General features: G+C 36.5%; 1 protein-coding gene across 1 annotated transcript in view; it reads left to right on the top strand.

The window, feature by feature from the left end:
- Positions 1 to 27,766, top strand: part of LRP1B (LDL receptor related protein 1B) — a 1,366,825-nt gene that overhangs the window by 514,917 nt on the left and 824,142 nt on the right. The window contains exon 9 of the mRNA XM_058664204.1: positions 1,748 to 1,910. Within this exon, the coding sequence (XP_058520187.1) occupies positions 1,748 to 1,910 (163 nt within the window). The remainder of the gene's footprint in view (positions 1 to 1,747; positions 1,911 to 27,766) is intronic.

Genomic DNA, 27,766 nt, shown 5'->3' with positions numbered 1-27,766 from the left:
CAAGATAAAATTTAACGATACATTTTTGGTTGTTGTTTCTAAGTATACGAAAAGGTAGAAATTCGTAACAAAATGTGCATAGGCATAGATCTGAACTCCAACTTCAGATATTTGGCTATTCCTTTCCTACAGGACTAGCAAGGGCATCTACCTCACGAAGTCCTTAGGCATTTGTACAAGTGAAAGGAGGAGAACAAAGCGACCTTCTTGAACCTACTTTTCCCCCAAATCCTTTGGCATAAAATATTCAGTATGCCATGGTAAGACGCTTGGAAGTAGCCTATCTGTACCTTATTCAGTCAGTAAATTATAGATCCATACTCGGCCCAAGCAAGGAAGAAGTATATAATTAAGCCTCTCATTTATATTTTGCTTTTCATACATGATTTAGTTATTTGCTGTCAATCTCAAGTGGCATAGCACCATAACATATATTGAGAGAAATCCTACATTGAAATAATGTTACTATAATATAAAGTTACTATTGTTCTCTTTTAGCGTTAGGATTTATTGATCTCCTACTTAATTCATAAATGAACATTATCACGGTGTACGTGTTTATATGTAGGAAAAAACAGTATGTAGAATTTAATATTATTTAAACATTAATATATATGGTGATCATGTAACATGCTTCCTCTAAAAATAAACTGTTATAGTTTTTAAATGTTAAAAGCATAAACATCATGAAAACCTATAATAAATATGAGTCTAATTTGTCAATCATTGAAGAGACCAGTATTGCTTTTTCTAACAGCATTGGAAAAATTGAGCAATGATAAATATCTAAAAGAAAATTAGATTCAATTGAGATTTATAGGTTAGATATGAAAATGTTAATACTTTATCATTGAAATTAAACCCTAACATTTTTGCAGTTATTATTGCCAGATAACTTGACATGCATTTTCAGTGCATAGATTTGCTCAAACAGAAAATATTGAAGTGAAGTAGAATACATTTTTCTAGAATGGTATTATCCATAGTAGCCACCAGACACCTGTATTATTTGGGTTTAAATTAATTGAAATAAAATGCAATAAAGATGCAGCTTTTCAGTCACAGTTGCCAATTACAAAGTATTCAATAGACACGTCTTGTTAGTGGCTACTTTCTTGAAGAACGTAATTGTGAAATATTTCCATTTCCATGGAACTTACAAATGGACAGCACTCTGCTGTAGAATTAATCAGTCCTCTGGCAGGCTCTTTTTCAGTGTATGCTATTGAAAGAGCCCATCACTTGCCACTTTTGCTTTGTTTTCAGATTATGTCTACTTTTTCTTAAGTCATGGGATTTACAGATCTTTTTAAACTACTCAACTGTTTCCTTAAAAAGGAAAAAATGTAAAATTACATGAAAACCAGGGCTGCCTTAGTTTCACAAAAGTGTGAACTTAACAGCTGTACTATTGAACTAGTTTTTCACTGGGTTGAAGTTTTACATGCATTGTGTAAATACAAAAGGAAAAGATATGGTCAGCATCTGCATGTTGGGTTTAGGTCATCCTGAATCCTTTTTTTTTATCCCCAATCTTTAGATAGGAAGAAGTAAGTTGCCAAAGGGACCTCATTGTTTTACATAAATTATGTCATTTTGACACAACAAGAAATCATCTTTGCAATGTCTTCTGAAAACATCTGCAGATTGGAAATGTACTCTGTGACAAGTTAGGCTTATATTCTCTTTGGATTATAATGTCAGATTTACAGCTGTGAGTCAATGATTTTATCTATGTGTTTTTCAGATGTGCATCAAATGGCGATTGACTGGCTCACCAGAAATCTCTATTTTGTGGACCATGTCAGTGACCGCATCTTTGTTTGTAATTCCAACGGGTCTACGTGTGTCACCCTGATTGATCGGGAGCTCCACAATCCTAAGGCGATAGCAGTAGATCCAATAGCAGGGTAAGATTTTTTTCTTCACTGTGTTTGATCTGAAAAAGTTTCCATAAAAACCGGAAGATGAGATCCTGGTAAGATTTGTAGAAAATAAGAAAATGGTCTCACCATTTTAAAACAAAATGTTTTTTAACAACCAAATAGCAAGAAAGAAAAAGGCTGTCTCATGGAGAGGCTGAGGATGGTCAATTCCTTAATGAATCAATAGATAGACTTGACCTTAGACACAGGCAAACCTCTGGTCTACCAGGACCTGCCTTAGTGGTCACCAGAGGAACATACCAGAATAGTTTTAGCTGAAGAGACTTTTATTACTTACCTGGGTAGCCTTAAGTTAGTAGATTATAAAAGTTCCATTTGAAAGATCTTGCTAATATGTTTAAGTCTGGCATAATAACCAGGATTTCTGTATACGTACAGTATATATTCAAAGATACTTAGCAAATTCACTAAGTATATTTTTGTGTTTCAGGTATTAATTATGTTTTCAGTAACTGTTGATACACTATTATTAGAAATTAGTACATTTCTCAACAGAATTTATCTATCTTTTTAAGGTTTTTAATAGTGTAAAACTTCTTATTGGTTACAAAGCTGACCTATTTAACCTCCTCAAACAATAGGCTCCTTAACCCTGTAAAAATTTCTCTGATTTGTCAAAATGTAATTATCTATTACTTAAATTCCCATTGATTGTATCTATGTGATTAGAAAATCAGTATAGGAAGTTTGCTTTCATTTTGTAACTTTAATGATACCATTAGGGGATGAGAAATAAAAAGTCTGAAATTGTTTAAGTTTGGTGGTCTTCACCAGGTAAAATTGTCTGAGGATACTCTCAAATCAGCAGTACAATGCATCTCTTAATTTGGCAAAGCTGTTACTTTTGAAGATGTAAGTCGGAACAAAGATGTGATCATTGCAACTGAGTTCTTGTTACTGTTTGAATCATCCTCAGGCACTTCAGGCAGAAATGTCTGATGAAACATACCCTATATTGCCATAAGCCTCCATTCAATAAATGTGAAAATATTTACTGAAGAAACAGCTGTCATCCATATGTGGACTTTTGTCACTCTTTACTTAAAGTCTGATTGAATATTAAGATGCATCATCACAATGGCTCTGATCTTGACAAGAACAGCTTGCATGTAAGAACTTTGCTAGGGAGGCTGTGTAATATAATTCTTGTATGTAGCTCTATTTGTATTTGCACCAGATGGTTACTTGACTCAATCTGACTGCAGTGATGCTTCAGAAGACGTTAGTAAAAAGAAGTTGTGTTTAAACTGATTTGTTTGGGTTGTTGGATAGGCTGGTAGGAAAGAATTGGAAATTTTAAAATGTGCTAACGACATTCTTCTGACATTCTGCTTAGAAATGTATTTGCTCGTGTGACATTCACTGGTTATGGTAACCAAATTTCAAAATAGCCATTAGACAGTCATCACTCTAAACGGTTAGGATGTGAGTGTTGTGTCAGTCCCCTCTTTCTACTCTATATTCTTCTTGATTCTTAAACAATGATCTAGAGAGCCATTTTCTAAAATAATTACCACCTGAAATATATGTGAACAGCATCTCTGTTCCTTAACAACAACATATTTCACATTCCCAGGTTTCCCATTTTTTCCTGTCATTATGTGAAACTATCATATTTTGTTATTTTTGTCAAAGGAATTAGGAGTAGAAAAGCCCATGTTCTTTGTCCTTATTTTCTGCTGGATTCTTTTGGGCCTAATAGCTGTTTAAACACACTTTTGTCATGTATCATTTATCACAATAGGTCCTTTGGAAATTTTGCTTGCTCCATCTCTCCGGCGCAGATTTTCAATCATGAATCTTACATAGCAGACAAGGCAAGCTGTGTTCTTTTGTAAATATATACCTGTTGGCAATAGAACACTTTCAGATATATTCTATTTTCCTTTCATTATCAGAAATCAGGTGGGATTAATGAGATGATAGTTAAAAAAAGAATGGTACATTTTATTACAAACTTCTACTTCTAGACCTGCTGTATCATGATTAGAATAGATTCATATAGCTCTGTCACTAAAATCATTTATAATTTGTGTTAATTACAAGAGGATGTATCTTCTTGGGTTCTTTCCTTTGTAACTGAATTCAAGAAACAGACAGTATTCATATTATAACATAACTCATAGAACTTGACTTTAAATGTTTTGGTCATGGAAAGAGATTTACCTTACTTCCCGGAAGGCTACAATTAAGAGAGTCTTGCATTGGTTAGAGTTTAACTTCACTTTTTGAACTTCTATCATTTTAATCTAATGAATGTTATAGTTTTAATTATTGCTTACAAATACATTTTTCTACATAATTTGTATATTAGATTATAATTTTGTTCTGGGATTTCATTGTAACTTCAAATTGTCTCCAAACCGTCTGAGAAAAAATTTTTTGCAGTCAGACTTGTGTGTACTTTCTGCATTTTTGAGTGTTGATAGTGACCAGTAACTGAGGCTGTTTTCTAAGATTTTCTTTTTCCTTTCAAATAGTTAGCAATAATTTTTTCCCTATAGTTCATCGAAATCTTTTTGAAATTATTTCCATGAAAGCATTAGATCTTAAGCTCCCTGTGGTAACTTCCTGATTTTGTCTACAATGCTGTCTTTGAATACTATGATTTTGTTTTTTTGTTGAAAAAAATGTGATAATTGTCCTACTCTGTCAGGTTGTTGCAAGGATTTAATAAGACCAATATATGGAGTTTCTTCTGCATGTTATATCAAAATAATTGCTATTAATATCTCAAACACTGACAGTATCATCAAGAGTAGAGTGAGGAGATTTTCTGTCCTGTTAATGATGGTCTTTTAATTCCAAATCCCAATCTCTTTCTGCTACAAATCATCTAAAATTGGTTTATTACATATTATGTTGTCCATACTGAACAAAGAGAAAGAAGAAAAAAATGGGAATAGCCCAGGAATGGAGAAGAATACTTGGGTGCCTGAGGATAAAAGTATATCATACTTTGGATCTGAAATTGAGGAGAAAAAATAAACTTTCTTACACATTACTAGGTTTGTGGGTGAAGAATTTAAAATGAAAGTAAGACTAATAAGAAATAAATGAAAGTGTATTATCATAAGTGTGATGTAAGGAATAAAATTTCAGGCATCAGCATACAAAGAATGGAAAATCTACTTGAGTACTACTTGAGTTTGATGAAAAATTAGAAATGTGCAGAAGCATGTGATTACATGAGAGAGAAAATTAAGTGGGAGGAGATTTTCAAACCTTCCCTCTGCAGGATCACTGACAAGGGTGGCCCTTTCCTGTGTGCAAATGGTGGGATGCTTTTCAAGTGAGGGGTTTGTGACTTCAAAGACCTCTCAGTGAATCCTTTTGCAGCATATGTCAAGTGAATGGGGTGGCCGGTGCTTGTAGTGTTTTCTCGGATGCCAAGGTATCATATTTTACCTTCCATCCCTTAGCCCCACCAAAGAATGTACAAACAAAAAAGAATATTTTAAAATATTGATTTTGCCCTCTGAGTTATTCATATTACTTTCAATAGCTTACAGAAGAGATTTTCAGGTGTTCATTGAATTGCAATTTTTAAGATTTATTTATCTATTTATCTACCTATCTGTTTATCTTATTTGAGAGCTAGAGCTCCACAGACAGAAGGACAGAGAGAAGAGGAGATCTTACATCTGCTGGTTCACTCCTCCAAGTGACCACAAGAACCAATAATGGGCCAGGTGAAGCCAGGAACCTCTATCTCTATCTGGATCTATTATGTAGGTAGCAGGGAACCAAACACATAGTCTGTCTTCTGACACTTTCCCAGTTATACTAGCAGGGAGATGGATATGAGGTGAACCATCTGGGACTCAAATCGGTGCGTTTATGGAATACCAGAACTCCATACTCTGGCCTTTAACCTACTATACCATGCCGCTGGCCTCTCTCAGCTGCCTGTTAAATGAAAATTAACATAGCAGACTTGTGAAAAACATTTATTTCACCATGGATGTGATATGGGTACAATCATATTGGAAGAAAAAGAATCAGGTCAATTTAAACATGCTCATTATTAGAAAAGCAGAGTGAAGTTAAAATTCAAATTGAGAATCTGGGGAATATATACATTACTCAAGGATTTGAGAAACCATGTATGAAATTAAAGTTCAATAAAATTATGTAAACTAGCTAAGAGGGGGACAGGTCCTTCAGGGTACATGAAAAAGCAGATACCAAACCTTTTCCAAGTACAACTGTGTTCTTTTTCTATGTAAGAAGGACATTTTGATCATCAGAGACTGAACACCAGAGTGATCTGTAAGATTTCTTTGTGAATTCATGACCCCTCATTAATAATGAGGAGAAGTATGCTGTCTTTGTGCAGTATGAGAGGATGCCATCTGTTAGGAGACAGACAAGTGAGATTGAATTCTCAGAAGTTACATTCACACAGGAGTGATTGACAGGCTATAGGAGATCAAATGCCTTTCCCATAACCTACCTGGATCCCCATTGTTGTTGAAACTAACCATGGCTGAGAAATTAAAAATAGAATCAAATTTAATAACCATCAGGGAGCAGGACTGACTGATGAAATTCTGATATACAGTGGGAACATGAGAAGCTAGAAAATGAAGTAGGCTTGCTTACATACACGGAAGGTGTTCGTAACAGGGATGTCTTCAGGGTCGATAGCGGGGTTTATCATCTCTTTACATGGTTCTCAGAGCTACCCAGATTCCAGACTAAAAACTCGGTTCACAAATTGTCGCTTAGACTGCATTGTGGATACATTAAACCTAGAGGGTACTTTCCTATCCTTCTAATCACTACCTGTTTGAGTATTTTGAGGTGGTTCTAAAGTCGGAATGTGTTTATGTCATGCTGTTTTTCATTGGCCTATACTAGCTTACACTTCCATCAACTTTCCTAACAAAAGAGTTACCTTCTTGAAGACAGAAGTAAATTGACTGTACTTCAGAAACTTCATGTATTTTTCTCTCCATAAGGACAAATGTCAGTTGAAAATGCAAGTGTGATATTCATTGTTCTCACTTGGGTATATGAATTGACCTGTGGCAAATTCTTTGCTGGAATATTGATTTTCATTTCTTTGGGGAAAAAAGAGATGATTAAAAAATGAATTGCTAAGTATATGTTTTAGTTTACTAGTATACTTTTAAAATTTTCTAGATCTTGCAGATAGGATGCAGCAGCACTCAGAAGGACCACTGGATTGTTGGCTTTTCCTTAAATGCAGTGGATGGCTACTATATATATAGCAACATCACTAGGCTTAGAGCTGTATTACTTTCCACACAAATTTATTTTTTTAAATTTATAACTGCAGATCCAGGTGGATATTATTATATGATCTGTATCTCTCTTTTTATCTATAACCAATCAAAATATCTCTACTTTTCTATTTAACTCCCTATTTTGTTCCATTACAACTTCTGCATGTTACTCTGATGCTTTTGGGTGGTAGTTGGGTTCATATAGAATATTAAAGAGTTAACATCTTTTTATCAAATAAGAAAAAATTGAAAAAAAGTGGTATTCTGCCACTTTCTGATTTAAACTGCCCTTCAGAAGTTACTGAAGTGAATAGGTAAGATCACTTGTCAGTGAACCTATCTGTTCCATGATCTGCAATGATTCTTACGGAATTTCATGGTTCAACAGTTCATTCAAAGTTATAAATACCTATGAGTATCCAGTATGTTTTAATACTCATTAATTCTTTTTGGTCAAATTCTTTTTGGTCCAAATCCTTCACTAGACCTTTCTTCAAGTGGAGGTTTATATTATGTATTTGCTAATCAGTTTACGATTTACTTACACAGTTTTCTGTAGCATTGTATTTAAAGAGGGACTTTGATACCAGTTTTTTGTTTTGTTTTGTTTTGTTTTGTTTTTGGTGTGGATTATGTGAAATGTGAACTTTATGGAAAATTTATCCTAAATTGATCTGAATCTAATTGTGTTTGCTAATTCATGTTATTCTAACATTAGTATAGTTTAACATATTCCTCATTTGTACTTTATCTTTCATATTTTCTTTCCCTTTTACCATGTAAGGTGTTAGTAACTGTGAAGCTTAGCCCTAAATTACTGAGTTAACAATTCAGTCTCCAATGCCATAATCAATGTCTTCTCATTTTTTAAAATTATCAGTGAAGCATGTTTCTTCCTCTAAATTCCTATTCTGACTAGTGCAACTCTCATAGATTAAATAGCACAAAAGCAACTGGATATAGTTTATATATCAAGGAAATCATTACCTTATGTAAAATTCCATACTAAAAGCAGTTCTAGGGTTAATTTTATTCATACCGAAAAGGACTTAGATTTCTTATACTGTTTTTCTCTGCCGAACTTCCAGATGTCTCTATGTAATTGTGTCACATAATACAATGTAATTACTGAAGTTAAACAATAAATAATTTAAAAAAAAAGAAATACTATTTATTACAAAAACAGAACCACCTTTTCCTGAGAAGTGTAAGAGTTCCCTAAGTGGACATTGCCTCATGTCTTCTGGTAAGAACTAGAGTACTTGCATTGGACAATATTGTACTCTTCTCAAATGGAAGGCAGAGAGAGATGGGAACGGAACTGAGTCCAGGCCAATGTAAAGCAACAACGATGGATTATGAACTGACATCATCCACTAAACCACTATCCTGTGGTGTGGCTGAGTGATTTCTCACGAGAAGCTTTTTTGTTTGTTCTTTGTTCTTTCTGAATTCTGTGGAGTCTCTTCACTTAGCTAAGCTGGTTTGGAATGTGGACAAATAGAATTTTGCTCCAACTCCTCATTCTTTTTCTAGGGAATCTTTCTCTTTTATTTTAGCCAAGGTCATTTGTACACCTGAAGATGACTTGACTTAACTCGTTCAAGGCAAGGATAGGTTTTTCTCCTGTGTCGTTTTATAAGACACTGAGCTGAGGACCTTCTGAGTAACAACTATACATCCCCATTTTTATCTTTAAGTGCGTTGTTTAGGAAACAGATGGCAATTTCTATTCTGTCACTTTGTCCAACACTGTGGGGCGTGATGAGAACATTTCTTAACTGCTTGGGTAATGGTAACTAAATTATTGTTTTGCTTATAAAATCACTCTGAAGTGGCAGAGAAGTTTACTTTTTATTCTTTGACAGAGAATAGCTTACACATCAGAAGAATAGAAAAGAATAATTTTAGTTTTTCTAGCTTACCTGTTTATTACAAAAATTTCTGTGAAAAAAAAAGAAATGAATTTGAGCCAGTGATCCTGCTTTTTTGAAAGTACAAGCAGAGATAAATAACATGTTTTATTTCTTCATGGAGTTAGCAGTATAACAGGTGATGTGTAAGACATCACGCATCATAATAAACATATTTGGTTATTAGAGTTGACCAATAAAAACCTACAGAAGAGTTCACATAATAACAAAATAATAGGCAGTAATTTATTTAAACTTTCCTAAATGAGTAATAGGTCAGATACACAATGTTATTTTTAAAAACTGAGGGAACCTTTATAAACAAAAGGAAAAGATTGAAATTAAAATATGTGTGTTTGACACTATTCTGTTTTTACATGATCACTCTGTAACTTAAAACATAGATTAACAATTTTATGGTAGGCCGTATATTCGTAGTCAACATAAATAAACAAATTAAAGGAGAAGGAAAAGCCAACATTTAGCTCTTAGGCTGGGCTGTTCTGTTCTGCTTGACTGCTGAGCCCTGGCAGATATTGAATGAAAATTGGTATTTTCCTTTGAGCTAGATCTTTTGTGGTCTGACTTAGAAGAAATTGGCCTGACTTTGAGGGTCAAGGTGTGTGTTTTCTGCACCAAGGTAGTTTGGACTCAGGATTTTTTTTCTAGTCGTACAGAAATAGAAGTAAATGTTACAGGTATTTGTCATCTTTTGATTTTAGTGAGACAACTGTCTTCATAAATAATTTAGTTAAATATTAGTTAAATACATGCATTTCATGATGTTTCAGAAAAATATTGAATATAACTAATTTTAATAGCATCAACATAAATATGTCACTATCTTCTTGAAAGTCGCTAGACTAGGGTCCAAAGGCTGACAGCAGAAGTTAAAATCTGTTTAATTTGAATGTTAATTAATTCTATAAAAGAAGTTCTTGCTCCAGTTTTTTCAATTATATGCTATATTATGATTTTAATTGGATTAAATTTTGGAATGCGTATCTACCAATTTAACTTACATTTTAATTAAATGGACTACATGAAAGTAGTGAAATTTTCATAGGGTACTACAAATTAAACTGCATGAATATTAATAGGATGGTTTCCGATTAATAATGACAGTTTTTTTATAAACTCAAAATTGTGACTTAAAACAACTGTATACTTTACACTCATATATGAATACAGTTAGGTAACAAAGGTCAATAAGAAGCTATTCATTGAGGTTAGGCAGGATGAAGGTTCTTCCCAGTTCATAGGACTTTGCAACATTCTGCTCCCAAATAACAGAAAGGGAAAAATAGAGAACAAATATGAATACGATTGGATGCAGGTGATCAGGGAAGAGTAGCAACTGATTAGATAAAGGTCTGCTGATAATAGCATCATGGTGAAGAAGTCTGGACATTCATTTTCAAGAAATAACTGGCTATTTCTGGAAGCATCTTTCTGATTGCTAGATTCAGCTTTCTTGTGATAACATAGAATATATTTTAGAGATCTTCAGAAAGTTCATTAAAATTGAAAATCACAAAAAAATGATTTTCAAAAATACTTGCAATCAATCTATCATTTCTTATATAATTCTTTGAAGTACCCTAATTTATCAATAAGTACAAGATCTCTAGGTTATATCCTTTGGTTTCTTTAAACAACAGTTTTTGAACCAAAACATTGGACATCTGAACCTATTGTCCCCTCCAAACTCTCTAAAAATGATTCAGTGATAAAACAAGATCAACAACACCTTAGTTAATAGTAACTATTTTCCAGGTCCTTCTTGAGGCCCAGAATCAGGTCATTGCCAAAAGTAGCCAGGTAAGATCAAGCCTATTGGGTTTGCAGGTGGAAAGTCACTGGTTACATTCTTTTTACTGCAGTTTGTTGTTTCCCCATCACCAGTGCTTTCTAATTTGTTGTGTTCCATTTTTTTCTGAAGTTGACAGAGGGGAGTATTCTCCCCGCCTTGGACTCTATATGCTACATAACCTGTTTCTTATATAAGTTGTGCCTTTCATGCAGCTTGGATTTGAACTTATCATAATCCAGTCTAAAATCTGAAGGTAGTTTAAACATCTTATGAGTCTCTTATACTTTAAAGGTGATGAGAATGTGAACTGAATATAATTAAATTTCCTTAGCTAAAAGAATGAGAAAAGGTAAAACATGTAGTTTTATTGAGAATAGAAAGGAGATGTATGGAATATATCATGAAATATATATATTTGTATAAATGGAATATGTCATGGAATATATATATATATGGAATATATATATCTGTAAGATATATGGAATATATGGAATATATATATGTATATCTGTAAGATATGTGGAATATATATATATATATGTATATATATATATATATCATGGAATATTTGCTATGGAGTACAAACTTTGAGTGCAAAATCACATTCTTCCTGAAAGATATTCTGAGGTTCTTCATCAGAATTGTAGAAATAGTAGATGAGCATGATCATGGTGATAATTATGGTTGTGTTGGTGAGGATGATTATGCAATTGCAACCGCATCAAAAACTAGTGAGGGTGATGTCACATCAACAAAGCAATTATTGAAACCATGTGATAGCAAATGTATCAGTATATGGCAGGGGATGTGGTGTACTTGTTTTAAATCATGCTAAAAGGTTTACTCAGTAAGGAATGATGCTTTGAGTATTCTTAGTGACTTTGCAATAGGAAAGGCATTGACTTAGATGATTGGAGGTAAGGGGAGACATAGTAAGGAAATGGGACTCCCCAATGGAAACACCACCTTTCTCATATGCTCGCTCTGAGAGGAGCTTTACGTATTTCTTTTATTCAAATACAGGATAAATTCACAAAGGGCAAACCGATTGGTAAGCTCAAGGTTGTTTAATACAGAAAATGTGTTTAGAGCCAGGCCTGTTTTAAATCTGTTTTCATGTATTATTACACATAGCATATTCAATTTAAGCACTAATATTGCATACTTCGAAGAATAAGTGTATTTTACTAAATTATATTAAGATGATTAAATGTGAATACCAGTTACCCATAAAACTTGTTTTGTAATCTGTGGCATTTTAAAGCTTGAAGTATGATTGTGATTGAAGCCAAAAACTGCTTTGTTCCCAAATGAAATAATAACATTGGTCTTTTTGGCAATATTATGAGTAATTTTAAAGGATAGAACTCACTTCACCTAAAAACCTGTAATTGGTAGTATTTTCTATTGCTAAAATCTAAGCTGGCATATTTTCTCGAGGACGTTTTCATTAAAATTTTAAATGGGATAACATAACATTATACCTTTGTCATGAAGATATTTTGACACCTTATATTGCACAATTAAGTGTAGAGTACCAGAGATGGTATACACTGCATATTATGCTACTAAACTCTTACTTTTTGCAAAACCGTGTTCTGCATTCCACCCTGCATGCCTTGCTGCTGGATATGTGACATGTCCAGAGAGCACATCTGTACTATTGCAACCTGCATAACGGAGGTGATTTTATTGACCATGAACTTGTACCAGATCTCAAGTACTCTAGGACATCATGTCACCCTTTCATTTATCCAAGCTCTTAACTGTTTCAGTTTACAGTTTCTGTTCAGAGATAGAATCTTTTCTCTATCCACTGGTTTCATACCCATATGTCACCTGCAAGGTCTGCTGCAGACAAGAGCCAGGAAACCGGAATTCCACCAGCATTTCCTATTTGGGCAACAGGGACCCGAGTACTTCAGTTACCATTGCATGCTTCAATGATTATCCATTAGCAGGAAGCTGGTTTAGAAGCAGTTAGGCCTCCATCCCAGACACTCAAGTTTGTGAGTCAGTTTTCTCCAGAACAAATTAACCTGCTGTACTAAAATGTCTGTCCCTCCAAACTATTTTTCCTATTCAGATGAAGCACAATCAGTGTATTTCATTTCTTAGATTATGTGTCTTCTTCTTACTATAGACGACATCAGATTGTGGATGTACAATTTTTTTTATAGGCTTCATTTTCTTGAAAACACAGCCAGGGCATTGGGGCGAGGGGTGGACGGGGAAGAAAAAAGTAATATATAAAAATAATAGAACATATATAAGTGCTAATAGAAAAAAAAGATCATTATTTTGGAGCAAGCATAAGCTCATCTTCCATGCGTATATGTGTTTTTCATAGAATCTCATGAGATAGGAGTACCATATTCCTTTTACAGATAAAATTTCTAGTAAGAGTTGAAATCATCTGTTCCTGGTGGAACAACCAGCAATTCCTAAAGTCAAAATTTATTCTCAAGCACTATCATCCAATGGCAGAAGTTTGGCATTTGCCTACTTCCCATTGGGAGTGGCTTGTTCCAATCCTGGCTCTGCTCTAGATGTGCCTTCCTGCTAGTTTCCACCTTTGTAGGCAACCGGTGATACCTAAAGTACTTTTTTGTCTGACACCAATGTATGAGATGTGGATTCATTTCCTGGCTCCTGGCTTTGGATTTTGCCAGCTCTGATTGCGGTGGATGTTCAGGGAGTGAATCAACTAATAAAAGATCTCTGTCTCTGTGTGTGGTTCTCTGTCACACCTTTTAAAATAAATAAAAACAATGCAAATTGTTTAAAACCAAATAATTATCACTCCAACCTGCACCCTCAATATTTTCTTTAATTATTTAAAGATTTATTTATCTTTGTTTGAAAGTCAGATTTACAAAGAGAAGGAGAGAGAGAAAGATGCTTCAACTGCTGGTTCACTTCCACAGTGGCCGCAATGGCCAAATCTGAGTGGTTCTGAAGCCAGGAGCTTCCTCTGAGTCTCCCAATGGATGCAGGGTCCCAATGCCCTGGGCCATCCTCCACTGCCTTTCCAGGCCACAAGCAGCGAGCTGGAAGGGAAGTGAGACAGCCGGGATAAGAACCAGCATCTATATGGGATCCTGGTGCATGCAAGGTGAGGACTTTAGCCTCTAGTCTATCGCACGGGACCCTGCACTCTCAATTCTTACTCCACTGTATCCACCTAAGTCAATTCTGGGGAGAGGGGTTTAACGTGAGATTAAGATTTTACAGTGTGGGGTCCAGTGTTGTAGCCTAGCAGCTAAAGCCCTTGCCTTGCACACATCAGGATCCCATATGGGCGTCGGTAATTCTGGCAGCCCCACTTCCCATCCAGCTCCCTGTTTGTGGCATGGGAAAGCAGTTGAAGATGGACCAAAGCTTTGGGACCCTGCACCCAATGGGAAACCGGGAAGAGTTCCTGGCTCCAGGCTTCAGATTGGCACAGTGCTGGCCATTGTGGCCACTGGAGGAGTGAATCTATGGATGGAAGATTTTCCTCTCTGTCTCTCCTCCTCCATGATTATATGACTTTCTAATAAAAATAAAATAAATCTTTAAAAAGATTTTACAGTGTGGCAGCTTTCACTCAGATTATAGAATATTAACCTCATGAGATGGCACTTGGAATTACAACATGATGTATTGATGTATTTATTATGTATTTGAGAAGTGAGAAAACAAAAACAGATCAGTAGAAGACTGCCATCCATAGACTTTTTCCCCAAAATGACCGCAACATTTGTGGCTGGACCAGACCAAAGCTAAACTCTTAAAACATAATCCATTTCAAAGAGCTGGCGTGGATTGGCTCATGCCTTGCTGGGTGGGACACAAAGATTAGTCACGCCTCACCATGGTGTTGAGGATTTTCCTTCACCCCCCCCCAAAAAAAATGTTCTGCACCTTAAATGTCGACAAATATCTTGTTAGAGTTACAAGCCAGTCTAGATTATCCCAAAATCTGCCAAGATCAGCAAAATTATACTTCAGCACAACAAATGGCTAAATACTAAAATGAAATAGGCATGAGTCAGCTGAATGGTACCTTATAGCCATTTTAAGGTATATAGCAGCTGGTCCTGTATATAAACTAAAACTGAAATGTCAATGAGCTAATCATAGGTTGTGGTTAGGACTTGTTTTCTTTTTTTCTTTTTTCTTTTTTTTTTAACATACCGGTTACTCAAAACCATGTCAATTCCATAATATTGCAAATTGCTGTTGATGTTATATTGGGACTTTTAATTGACTGGGATGATATTCTACCAGCTCTAACTTCAAACCAGAAATGGTCTCCCCAAGAAACTGTTCAACCCATCTGAACAATAAGTAGCTGGACTCTATGCTTGGTATATGTTTGCAAGGAAAGAATCTTGATTGAATTTGAACTGTAATACTGCATCAAGGTGGAGGAATCCACCAGGGGGGAGGGGCGCGGGGAGGGGGAGGGGTGGGGGGATTCCCAGAGCCTATGAAACAGTCACATAATGCAAAATAATTAATAGTAAAAAAAACAAACATAATCCATTTCTACCGTATGGGTGTCAATGACCTGATTAAATGCTGTATTTCCAAACCTGCATTTGCAGGAATCATGAGCTGGGAGTCAAAATCAGTTACTTTAGTTGAGCATGGACTTAACGAATCAGCATATTGGCTATTATGCTAAATATTCACCCTCTCTATAAGAACTTCATTGCTTTACATGGAACAGCCCCAGTTTTGCAGATATTTAATGAAGGAGCACAGAAGTGACAGAGATCTTGAAGCTGGAGAGAAATATGTGGCATTTGCGAAAGGAATTACTCCAGGGAAAATGAAACAATCAGTGATTGCTTGGGGGTCGGCGCAAGGGAGGAGAAAAGAATTAATAGAATACAAAGAAATTTGGGGGCACTGAAAGTGTTCTGTAAAATACAGAACTGATAAATACATATCAGTATGTTTTTTTCAGAACCCATCATACTCTACAATGCAAAGATCGAGCCCTAGTGCAAACTGGTTAGTTACAATGTATCAGTATTTGTTCTTTAACTAGAATAAGTGTAACTAGAATATGTTGTCAATAGAAGGAACTGCAAGAGAAAGAAATGACTCTGTCATTTGCTCAATTTTCTGTAAACATGTACTATAGCAATATCCTGTTTAAGTATGGATAATATTAACTATGTCAATAATCACATGAATATAATTGTGAGAGTCAGCTGACTTTATAATAACTGTCCTTTTTTTCTTGGTAACGATAATACAAAATTCCACCTTCTCGATTACAAATTCCACAAACACCGTTGTTCTGTGTTCTCTGTGTAAGCATCCATCTATCAATTTTGGGTGAACCAAATTCTCACTCTCAGCTCAGCTGCTGCTAAATAGAAAATTGAATGACTTTAGAAAGCATGATTAGCTGTTTTAAGGCCACAGGAGTGAAAAACAAAAATTGTGTTCATGATTTCCTTAAACACATTACATATAGGGATAGGGGAAAAAATGCATGTTTTTTTGGTGCTTGTAATGATGGGGCTCTATTTCTTAAGTCCTGTCAGTTCTCCTTAATGATAATAAGCTGGCATTTGAGAGCAGTATTTATTCCAAATTTACATTACAAAGCTGCTTATATTGGCTAAGAAAAGAAGGTGAGTAAATATTGCCATTTATTTTATTACAGTTTGACAGATTCCTGTACTTTTATTTTTGGAGCGGGGGAGTAATAAAAAATGGACAATACCATTTTTAAGAATTATTTTCTTTTTAATATTGTTTACATAATTGAGAGGGATGCATACCCATGTGGGTCTCTGTTTAGGATGCAGATGTTCAGGTACAGACAAAAGTGGGTGGACACATTTTTTTTTCTCCTGTTTTTACAAGGAACAAGAAGTGGGGCTTCTCCTTGCTGTTAATCTACATCAATACCTGGAGATATGGGGGATAGTCATTTGATGACACCTTAGAGATCCTGTAGGGGGAAGAGTGTTCTGACAGTGTTACTTGAGTGGTTTTGACAGTTCTGAGAAGTTGGTTTTCAGAGTTGAGAAAAATCTTTCCAAGGCTGTTGTTGGACTTCTCACTGGGACACCTCCTCCCTGCCCCACCGCCTGCTGCAGATGGCCCTGGGGAAGGAAGTCTCGGGATGTGTTGGAGTGGGTGTGGCTGAAGGCATGTTTGACAGAAGAATGGCTTCTACGGTCTACCACAGAGTGGGCCACTGCACTCAGAAGTAAATGGAGGAGCTGAGACAGAGTGGTTTAGAGGAGGGATTACCAGAGGGCATGTCTGCCCCAGATACCTCCATGTAAGAGACCTGGGCTGGGCTAAATAGTATCACCCCTTTCCCATGGGAGCACACGAAAGCTGAGCTTGGGTGGCAGGCATGGCCAGGCTAGGGCACAGCACCCTCCTGTGAGTGTTGGAGCAGAGGTGGGCAACATTAGGCTGGGATGCAGCATCCACCAGATAGCAAGAAAACAAGATCAGGGGAATTGTGAGCTTGCCTCTGTGGGACTACTTTATTTGGTTTACATGAAGAACCAGGGATGGTGATGCACTGAGCCAGGCTGGACCATAGAGCTCACCTAACAGGAACCCACCTGACACTCACGGGTTTTGGAACTGCGAGTAGCCTGGCTGGGGCAAGGCTGAAGCATCCAATGGCACATGGAAGGGCTGAGACTGAGGTCAGACCATTCCAAGCAGGGCCACTGCCCCCTGCTGGCATTGTGAGAGTTAGGGCTGGAGTAAAGTGTAGTAGAGAAACTTGGGAAACTCTCCTGCTGGGCTGCAGCTCTTGTTGGAAAGCACAAGAACTATGACTGGGGACAGGCCATGCCTGGGAAGTCCTCAGCATACATTAGTGTTTGTGCAGGCTGAGTCTGGGAAAATCCTGTGTTGGACCAGGTTTTAGCACCCACTAGCACAGATGAGAGCCAGAACAGAATGTGGGTTGCACCCAATTGGGCTAAGCTGCAACACTCAGCAAGAGCAAGAGCTCTTGAATCAGCAAGAGCTGTGAATGTGAGTAGCCCAGGTCAAGCCACCTCACAGCATCCAGCAGCATTCACAAGACCTGGAGCTGGGAAAAGTCCTGATAGAGGAACTCTGGGGTCTCCCTTGCTTAACTGCAGCTCCCACTGGTGAGTGTGAGAGCAGGGACTGTGGATAGACCATGCTGGGCAAGGCTGTAGCACCTGTCAGCATGAGTGTGGCCTTCTCTGGTGGTGGGCAGGACTGTGCTAGGCTGTAGCACCTGTATGTGCTTATGAGAGCTAGGATGGATGTGGCCATGTCACCAACCAGTTGTCTTTAAGAGCCAAGTCTGGGGATAGGCCAGGCTGAGTTAAGATATAGCACCCATCTAGGAGAGGTGGAATGAGTGCTGGCCAGTCAGGTCTGGCTGTAGCAACTGCTGGTGAGTTCAAGGACAAGTCAGTCTGGATATCAGTAGCTGCCAGCACATGTGCAAACCATTGATGGGAGTGAGCCTGATATTGGAACTTTGGGAGCTCCCCTCCTAGAGTGTAGCTCCCGATGGTGAGAGAGAGCTAAGACTGGGAACAGGCTAGCCCTGGCTTGGCTGCAGCAGCCATTGGAATACTTGTGAGCTAGATCTGGGGATGGACCAGGCAGCATCAATTCTCAGCACACACTGACGGGAGGGAGAACCAGCATAAGGTGCAAAGAAGGTTAGGTTGGAAGGCAACACCCACCAGTTCACATGAGAACTAGGAGTGGGCCAGGCTGGGCTAGGGTGCCATACCCACTGCTGTGCACACGAACCAAAATGGGTACAAGACAGCCTGACTAAGAGCACCAGATTCCTGTACTTTCTTTCTCACCACTAAAGTCACAGATTTGCAATGAGAGAATAGCTAACAGATTGAACTGGCCAGTAGATCTGTAACTGCCTTTCCCACACTGTTAACATGAGGCCTTGTGGGCAACAAGCAAGTTGAAAAGCAATGAGATGACATTAGATCCTGTGAGGAAGGATCTGGGCTTCTTCTCTCCTGTATAGGAGATTCGAAAGGGAGTGGATGACCTCGGAGTTCTTTGCCTACGAGGGCATTCCAGTTCCCTGTGGTCTCCTTGGCAGTTGGGCTATAGCCCTTGGTGCCCACACTGATGGTCCTAGGTGAGGTTCCAGGAGTCTCCAGAGTTGGGATACAAGCCTCCTCCTGTTCTCCTGCTCCACTCTGGGGTCCCCCCTGCTCTGTACATATGACCTCCTGTTAAGAGGTTGTCAGGATCGCTCCTGATTCCCACTGCATGTCTTTATAGTTTTGCTAATGTCTGTTGCAGATTTAATTCTGCTGTCTATAAGTTACCTGCTATATTCTTGTTAGGTCATACTTAACATCTTCTTCACACATTCTAAGAAGATGGAAAATTCTCTGCCCTCCCGACCCATTATGGGATAACATAGGGTATTAAAAGCAAATTAGGTTTTTCAGTTCTTTGATGTAGATCATAAGCAGTCTGATTCACATTGATGGTGGGTTAATTGGTTACATCATATTATGTTATTGCATGTGATACAGGCTGTTTGAGGTTGACATAGTATTATAATTTACATGTACTATTTTTCAGATTGACATTTCATTTTACATTAAGGCAAACATGGTATCTAAGCCGGTTGTGTATAAACTAAACTGAAAGTCAATGAAGTAGTCACAGGATGTGGTTAAGAACTTGCGTTTTCTAACATATTGGTCACTCAATACCATGCCAATTAACTCCATAATGCTGTAAATTGTTGTTGATGTTATGTTGTAGCTTTTCATTGGAGGGGATGATATTCTGCCAGCTCTACTTTCAGACCAGGGATGGTCTCCCAATGAAACTGTTGAACTTATCTGGACAGAAAGATGCTGGACTCTATGCATGGTACATGCTCACAATGAGGGAATCATGACCGGATATGAACTGTACCACTGCAACAATGTGGAGGAATCCAGCATGGGGAGGGGTTGGGAGAATCCCAGAGCCTATGAAACTGTGTCACAAAATGAATTTTTTTTTAAAAAAGCAATGAGAAAAAATGCAAGTACCTTCACAGTCATGTATTAAAAAAGAAAAGAGGGCGGGTAGCGGACTCATTCATGCAAGAACAAATGTTTTGGCACAGTTTCTTATTCAAAAACGGACTCGCATGAGATCTGAGTCTTATTAGTATATCATTACAGAATCATTGGGTTTACTAAGTCTTCATTTTGTTTATAAGAAAAAAAGAGTAAAACAGACACTTTTGGAAGTGAAGGTCTACGTATACCCGTAGTCAGTAGTGCTATTTGCAATTGGATTAGGATATAGTAAATGCAGATGTGTTTATAGTTTTCTAAACTGCAGTAGCTTGTGAAAATTATATTTAAAAATGGTTTCATAACTCATATTCTGTGTTTTTTTTCAAATGTCTAAGATTGTAGTTGGTAACAAAAAAAATCCATCATGAATGGCACATCCTTTTTTCTCCTTCTGTTCAAATATTAATCCTTTTGGATGAAGACACAGGTAGGAGTGGTAGCTTGGTCTGTGCCAACCTATTCCCAAATCCTGTTTCCACTTTCACATTTGAACCCTGCTGGTATTAGAATAATTGCTTCCTGTTGTGAAGTTAGATGTAATAAGTGATTAAATAATAAAGTATTGTCTTAGAGACAGATTGATCCTTAAGAGGTAGCAACTATAATTGTTTCCTTTTACTCTTGTAATGTCTGTTTCTGCATGTTCCTATGCCAGGGAAAGCAGGATCAGCAAATTGCAGTGGTCCTCAGACACTTAGCTTCAATCATTTGTAATTTTTGCTTAAAAAAAAAATTGCAGCCTAAGTCATCGATGCAATTACGAGAAACTTTTCATGATTTTTACATGGAGGGAAAAAGGAAAAAAATATAAAGTTATTTTCAGATTTGAAGATTTTCTATTTTTTATTTACTAAACATATGCTTCATTTCTTCAAACATACTTTGCTATACTTAGAATATTTGTGACAAAAATTTCTCTTGATTATCATGTCTTTGTTTTATTAAGTGATACTTCTAAGAACTGTGAAGGCATTAAATGACAATTACAAGGGAGTCTTATTCTGTAACTACTTTTGTATGTTATATGGATAGAGAAAAGAATGGTATTGCCATACTCTGGCTCACCTCCAAAATGTCCACAGTGACCAGGGGTTGGTCAGAATAAAGGGAGGAGCCCTGAACTCGGTGCCAGAATCCTAAATGGGTACCAAGAATCTAATATCCTGAGTCATCAGGTGCTATCCCTCTGGGTACATCGTACCAGAAAACTAATGAGGTACCTGGAACCAAACCTAGGTGCTCTGCTCCAAAGTTGAATGCACCTATCTTCTGAGGGGACTCTGTCACTGTGTTAGGCACCTATGCTTGGCTTGATCTTAGGATTACAAATAAGAGATTTTACAATCACTATGCATTCCACTAACGTTTATAAGATCTTTGCTTATATTATGGATCTGATCATCACAAAAACTAGTAATGGGTTCAGTATTTATTACACCTATTGATCAGGAAACTGAGGTGGAGAGAGAGAAAACACTTGCTATATGTACCTCAGCCACCAACTAAATAAAACTTAGGGTCGGGAGCAACTTAACTAAAATTTTAAAAAATAATTCAAGTAAAAGTTATGACTTTGGAACAAAGCATTTCATTCTTATCAAGAATATTAGGTATTATTACTGCTTTTCCTGACCTATTCTGGCTTGAAAGTCTGAAGTATAAACTTTTTCTCATAAGTTTATGGTCCAGTATTTTGCATTTCAATAGTGATTAATTGTGAGTTCACTATTCGTTACCACACATTTCACTCTTCCAAGTAAATAACGCATTTTCTCCAAAACCTTTGCTATAATATAAACCACTTTGTTCTAGCAGATGCAGAGCAATCTTATCTTAATGTATATCATTTACAAAAGGCATAAGCTGTCAGATAACTTTCTGGTAAAATAGGATTCTGAAACATTTATTTTTAGTAGGAATTGCTGAAGCGTAGAATAGACCACCAAGATGAAAGTGTGTGGTATTTCTCGACTCTGTAGAGAAAATGTGTTGAAATAGTCTGTCATTTCCCAGTTTAGACTTTTACTTCAGTTTTCTTACTACACTCTACTCTGCCATTTCCTTGGTAACAAAGTGTTGGTTATTATTTAATCATTTTATTCTCCATTTCAGTAGTTCAGTCTGAGTTTTTATTTGCAATTTTTTAAGAACCATCTAGGGAGAATAGTTATAAGCAGCTGCAATAGAGTAATGAGCATGTACTCAAAGATGCAATAGCTCTACATCTGATCTTCAAAACAGCCACTTGTTAGCACTGAAAGTTTAGGTTTTCTTACTTCATGAGACTTCAAAGTAATTGGAACAATCAAATGCATTTATGCTTTTGCAATTGTAACTTTATCCTAAGTATTAGAAAATTTAGTTCCCTAAATAAATTGCACTAAAATAATGATGTGATAATCATGACAAAAACAGAATAAAAAACAGATTGAACCCTATAGGGATGTATGCATCACAAAAACATGTCAACTATACAATATACGTTGCATGTATGATCATGTATTGTTCATCTAAAGCTAGTGGTTTTTCAGGTTACTTGATGGCTGTCTTATATTGGTTGATGACATTTTTAATACTACCTCCAGAAATAAGAAAGGCTCTTGTTATTTGTACACCTTGACAACTATATCAAATCTTCTTTTAGTAAATTCATGCAGCATGATTGTTGGGAAATATAATGATGACTAGATTTATATACAATTAAGAATGATAATTATAGCGGCTGGCGTTGTGACACATCAGTTAAATCTCTCCTTGCAATGCCTAAGGTTAAAGCCTATGCTTGTATTGCCAGTATCCCATATGGGTAATCTTTGAATACCAACTTCACCATGTCCTCTCCAGCTCCCTGCTAATGTGCATGGGTAAATAGCAGAGTGTGACCTAAGTACTTGATTGGCTGCAATTCATGTTACATTTAGCATGTAATAAAATACTGTGAGGTAGCAGCATGACTAGCCTAGTGAAGTCTTTACCTATGATACTGACATCCCATATGAATGGCTATTCCATTTTCAATCCAACTACCTGCGAATAACAGTAAAAGAAGACCCACGTGTCTGTTCCCTTGCCAGACATGTGGAAAATCCAAGAGCTGTTTGTGACTTTAGCCCAGCCAAAGCTCCAGCTGTCACAGCCAGTTGAGAGGATGAAATAATAAATGGAAGTTCTCTTTACTCTGTAACTCTTTCAAATAAATGAAGAAATCTTCTTAGAAAGGTATGTTGGAGCTTTCAATTGACTGGGATGATACTCTGCTGGCTCTGTCTTCAGACCAGAGAGGATATACCTAAGAAGCTGTTGAAACTTGACTGGACAGTAAGATGCTGGACTCTATGTTTGGTATACGCTTGCAATGGGGGAATTTCAACTGAACTTGAGCTGTGGTTATGCAACAAGGTGGAGGAATCCACCATGGTGGGAGGGTATGGGGAGGGGTGGGGAGAACCCAAGTATCTATGTAACTGTGTCACATAATACAATGTAATTAATGAAGTTAAATAATAAATATTAAAAAAGATGAGCTTTTTGTGCAAAGAAAATTGAAATCCATGCATAGCTTTTCATAATATGCATTTGCAGTCAACTTTTTGGACTCTGTATGCAAGAGTTTCAAGTTTTTGCACCAAAATAAATATCTTTCAATTCTGCTTTCTGCAAAAAAAAAAAAAAAAAAAAAAAAAAAAGGAAAGTAATAAAAGTAGGAGCAGGTAATTTGTGTGAGAAGTTTGGAGTAAGATATCACATGAGACTCCCCTAGCCCATTTGAGAACGTGTCAACCAGCAGGTGGAGAATCATCTCTCCTTTCTCTTTATTCTTGCCTCCTCCAGATCTTTGCTTTTCAAATAAATAAGTTTGTAAAAATTAAAACACATTATTTAGACACATTACAATGATACATATTTATGGGATACCATGTGACTAGTTGTTAAAATTTATTTTCAAGTCAAAGAAAATGAGAGACAGAGAAAATCTCCCATCTACAATTTCATTCTCCAATTGTTCTCAATGACCAGGTGTAGGCAAAGCTGGACGTAAAGGCATTGCTCTCATTTGGTTCTCCTCGTCGGGTTGCAGGGACCCAAATACTTGATCCATCTTCTGCTGTTCTCTTTGGATGTAAGAGTTGGATTGTAAGTAGTGCAGCCAGGAAATGAAGCGATGTCCATAAAGGATGCTGTAGTTGGAGACAAGGACTTATCCCACTGTGTCACAATGTAAACCCTACCATGTAATGTTTTGATGCAGTTCAGTAGGATAACTTTAATCATATTACTGTGAACTAGAACCCAAGAACTTCTTACTCCGCTGGAACTAAAACTTAGTACTCAATGATCAACCTTTGCCCATCTTTTCCTTCCTCCTTCCCTCCCAATCTTCTGAAAAGTGCCTATAGTCTCCAGGTATGGAACTACATAGTGCTCTTCTTTGTGTATATTTCATTTAATACATAGAATCCTGCTATATCCATATTGTTAAAATAACAAGATGATGTTCTCTTATGACTGAATAGTATTCTGTGTGCATGTACCACATTTTTTCCCATTCATTCATACGTAGGCACTTGTCAGTATCATTTGTTAGCTGTTCTGAAAGTGCTACGGTGAACATGGGAATACAATGATGTCTTCAACAGGTTGATTCATTTCACTTGAATATATATCCAATAGTGAGTGTGATGGATCATACTGCCGTTTTCTTTCTAGTTTTTTGGATGGAAATTCTTGTTGTTTGCCGCAAGGTTATATTAATTAATGTTTCCACCAATAGAAAGGCATTCTCTTTCTCCCTATTTCTTGCAATACTTGCTGTTTACTATTTATTTTGATAGTAGCCAGTCTAACTGGACAGAAGTACTAGTTTGTTCTTTCTTGGATTTGTGTTTATCTTATGATTAGTGATCCTGAGCAATTCACCGTGTGCCTCTCAGCTATTTCTGTATCTTCTTAGAGAAGTCTGATTGGATCTATAACCCATTCTTTATTATTTTTATTTTATTATTATGTTTGTATTATTATTAATTTATTGCTTTTTGCTGGCTTTTAAGTTGAATTCCTTACATATTCTGGTTATTAAGCCACTGTCAGGCATAATTTTCATGTATGTCCTGTTACTCTGTCCTGTCTCTGCTCTGTGGATTACTTCCCTTGTGCAGAAACTCTTTCCTCAAATTGTTTTTATCTATTTTTGCTGTTGTTCCTATGTTTTGCATTCTGATCAGCAACCTCCCACCCCCCCAAAAAAAAGAGGTATTCTTTGCTCATTTCTATGTCCTAGATTTTATGTCCTCTATATCTTTTTCTAATAGTTCCAACGTTTCAGGGTAACATTTAGTGCTTTAATCCATTTGATGTTTGGAATGAATCCTTCTGTGTGTTTTGTGATGTTGGTGTCTTGATTCATCCTTCTGTATGTGCATTATCTGTTTTCCTGTCACAGATTATTAAAAAAATGTTACCTTTTATTCAGGGCATTTTTTAGTAACTTTGTCAAGGATCACATGGGTGCAGTTTTGGATTTACTTCTGGAGATACTTCTATTTTATTGGTCTGTGTTTCTTTTTGTGCATATATTATGCTATTTTAAGTAGTGTACCTTAAGAGTTATTTTCTTTGTTTTTAAAATGCAGGTGGATTGACTGTAATTTAAACTTTCTGTATTCACTTCTATGTCTACTTATCTGAGACTAGAAATCAGAATTGTTACAGTTAGCAGTCAGAATAATCCAACTGTGAAAAAAAGAACATTAAACAGAGCATGTGTTGTAGCTACTTAGTGCTACATCTAAGAAAAAAGGAGAGCTAGAACTTAAACCATGACATTGAGTTACCTTTATAGAATTAAAAGAAACTCAGAATAAGCAAAATTTTGCTGTCTCAGGATCAAGCACAGAGAGAACAAAATCAAAATTACAAGTATCTTCGAGTGAGTTAAGCATGAACTCGAAACCAGGTTGATGTCAGCAATGCTGATTTCTACCAAGAGCTGTTTCTATTTAAGCAAAAAAATTCAACTTCCCTACATTAAAAGTAACCTAGAAGACTATAAGTATATTTTATAACTGCTACACTAGTGTAAGTTTTATATTTTGCTTATTGCTTGATCATTTGAGTTCACTCATTGATATCTAATTGCATAATACTCTTCTACAATTTCAAAGAATACATAAAGTAAAACATACCATTTTTCCTATCATAAGTCAAATAAAGATACCTAGTACATGCATGTTTAGTGTAACAAGCCAGAAAACTGTAGTGAGGTGACTATTGTATTACAGTGATTATATTAAACTTCGGTTCCTTTTGCATTCAGTAAAAAAGTAATTCTGTGTAATAAATTTCAGGAAAATGCACAAGCAAAATTTGTTCAACTTTCTGTTGAAAGAGTACCACTTATGGAAAATTATTTTTATAAGTTTGAGCTAATACGAATAGAAAAAAATACAACTAATGATGCATTTTGTGTATGTCTTTTATTTTATATTATAAAAATATAGAAAATGATAAATACAACAATTTGCTTTTTCTGACATTGGGATGTTATTAGTAGAACCCTGAATCTTCCCTCTGACATCTAAATGTCTTAACTGTTACAATGAAGATGGAGGGGGCATTTGACATAAGTATCAAACTGATGATTAGGAAGTCCACCTTAGATTTCTAGTCTTACTTCCAGTTCATTTTCCTGCTAGTGCTCATTAAGCATGATTCAAGAACTTCAATCACTGCCACAACATAGGAGTCCTGATTAGAGTTCCAAGTGCTAGCTTCCACGCAATCTCAACCACTCTCTCTGTCCATTGCCATTGCATTGGTTAGCATTTGTGGAATGATTTAGTGGATAAAAATTTCTCTATTTGTGCCACATTTCCCTCTCTTTTTCCCCTCCATCTTAAATAAAAATTGAAATTTCAAAATGAGAGCAAGACCATTTTAACCAGTGTGTATGTTCCTCCAAAGTGCTTTAACACTCATTTTGTTTGTGTATAATATTAAATATAGAGAATTTTAAATGTGTAGATATATCTGAAAAAATAAAGTAATATTTAGCCATTATCTAAATGCCAGAATAAATGATGAATATGCTATGCTTCTTCCCCAAGCATCCATAAACATTGATTCTTATTATTTAATAAGAGAAATCTCTTCCATCTGCTGGTTCACTCCAAGTGGTAGCAACAACCAGAGCTGACATAAGTCAAATTTGAACACAGGATCCAGGAGCTTCTTTCACGTCTCCCAGCAGGTGTAGGGACCCAAGACTTTGGGCTGTCCTGCTTTCCCAATGTACAAGCAGGGAGCTGGAGGGCAAGTGGAACACCCAAGATATGAACCAGCACCCGTATTGAATTCTGGTGCATGCAAAATGAGGACTTTAGCCAGTAAACTACCTCACTAGACCCGGCATCTTAATTTTAATGTGTATACATCTAAATACCCAATAAAGATGAAATGATGTAATTGGCCTCTTATTTCTTAGACATGTGGGAAGCAGAGTTGACTGTAAATTAAAGAATCCACTAGGAAAAAATAAATGATATCCAGCCCAGTATTTCATGCTTTCCAACACCTCAAAATGGTAACAACTGTGGATATTTTCCTCAAAAATCATTTATTTACTTTCTGCTTTTAGATTTTGTGCAATTACATGTTTCTGAAATGTGATTCTTTTTTTATTATTAATTATTTCGCATTATGTGACAGTTTCATAGGCTCTGGGAATCCCCCCACCCCTCCCCACGCCCCTCCCCACAACCCTCCC

This window comes from Ochotona princeps, chromosome 5, assembly GCF_030435755.1.
Source record: "Ochotona princeps isolate mOchPri1 chromosome 5, mOchPri1.hap1, whole genome shotgun sequence".
In the NCBI taxonomy this organism is placed as follows: Eukaryota; Metazoa; Chordata; class Mammalia; order Lagomorpha; family Ochotonidae; genus Ochotona; species Ochotona princeps.
This window is presented reverse-complemented; position numbering and strand designations above follow the sequence as displayed.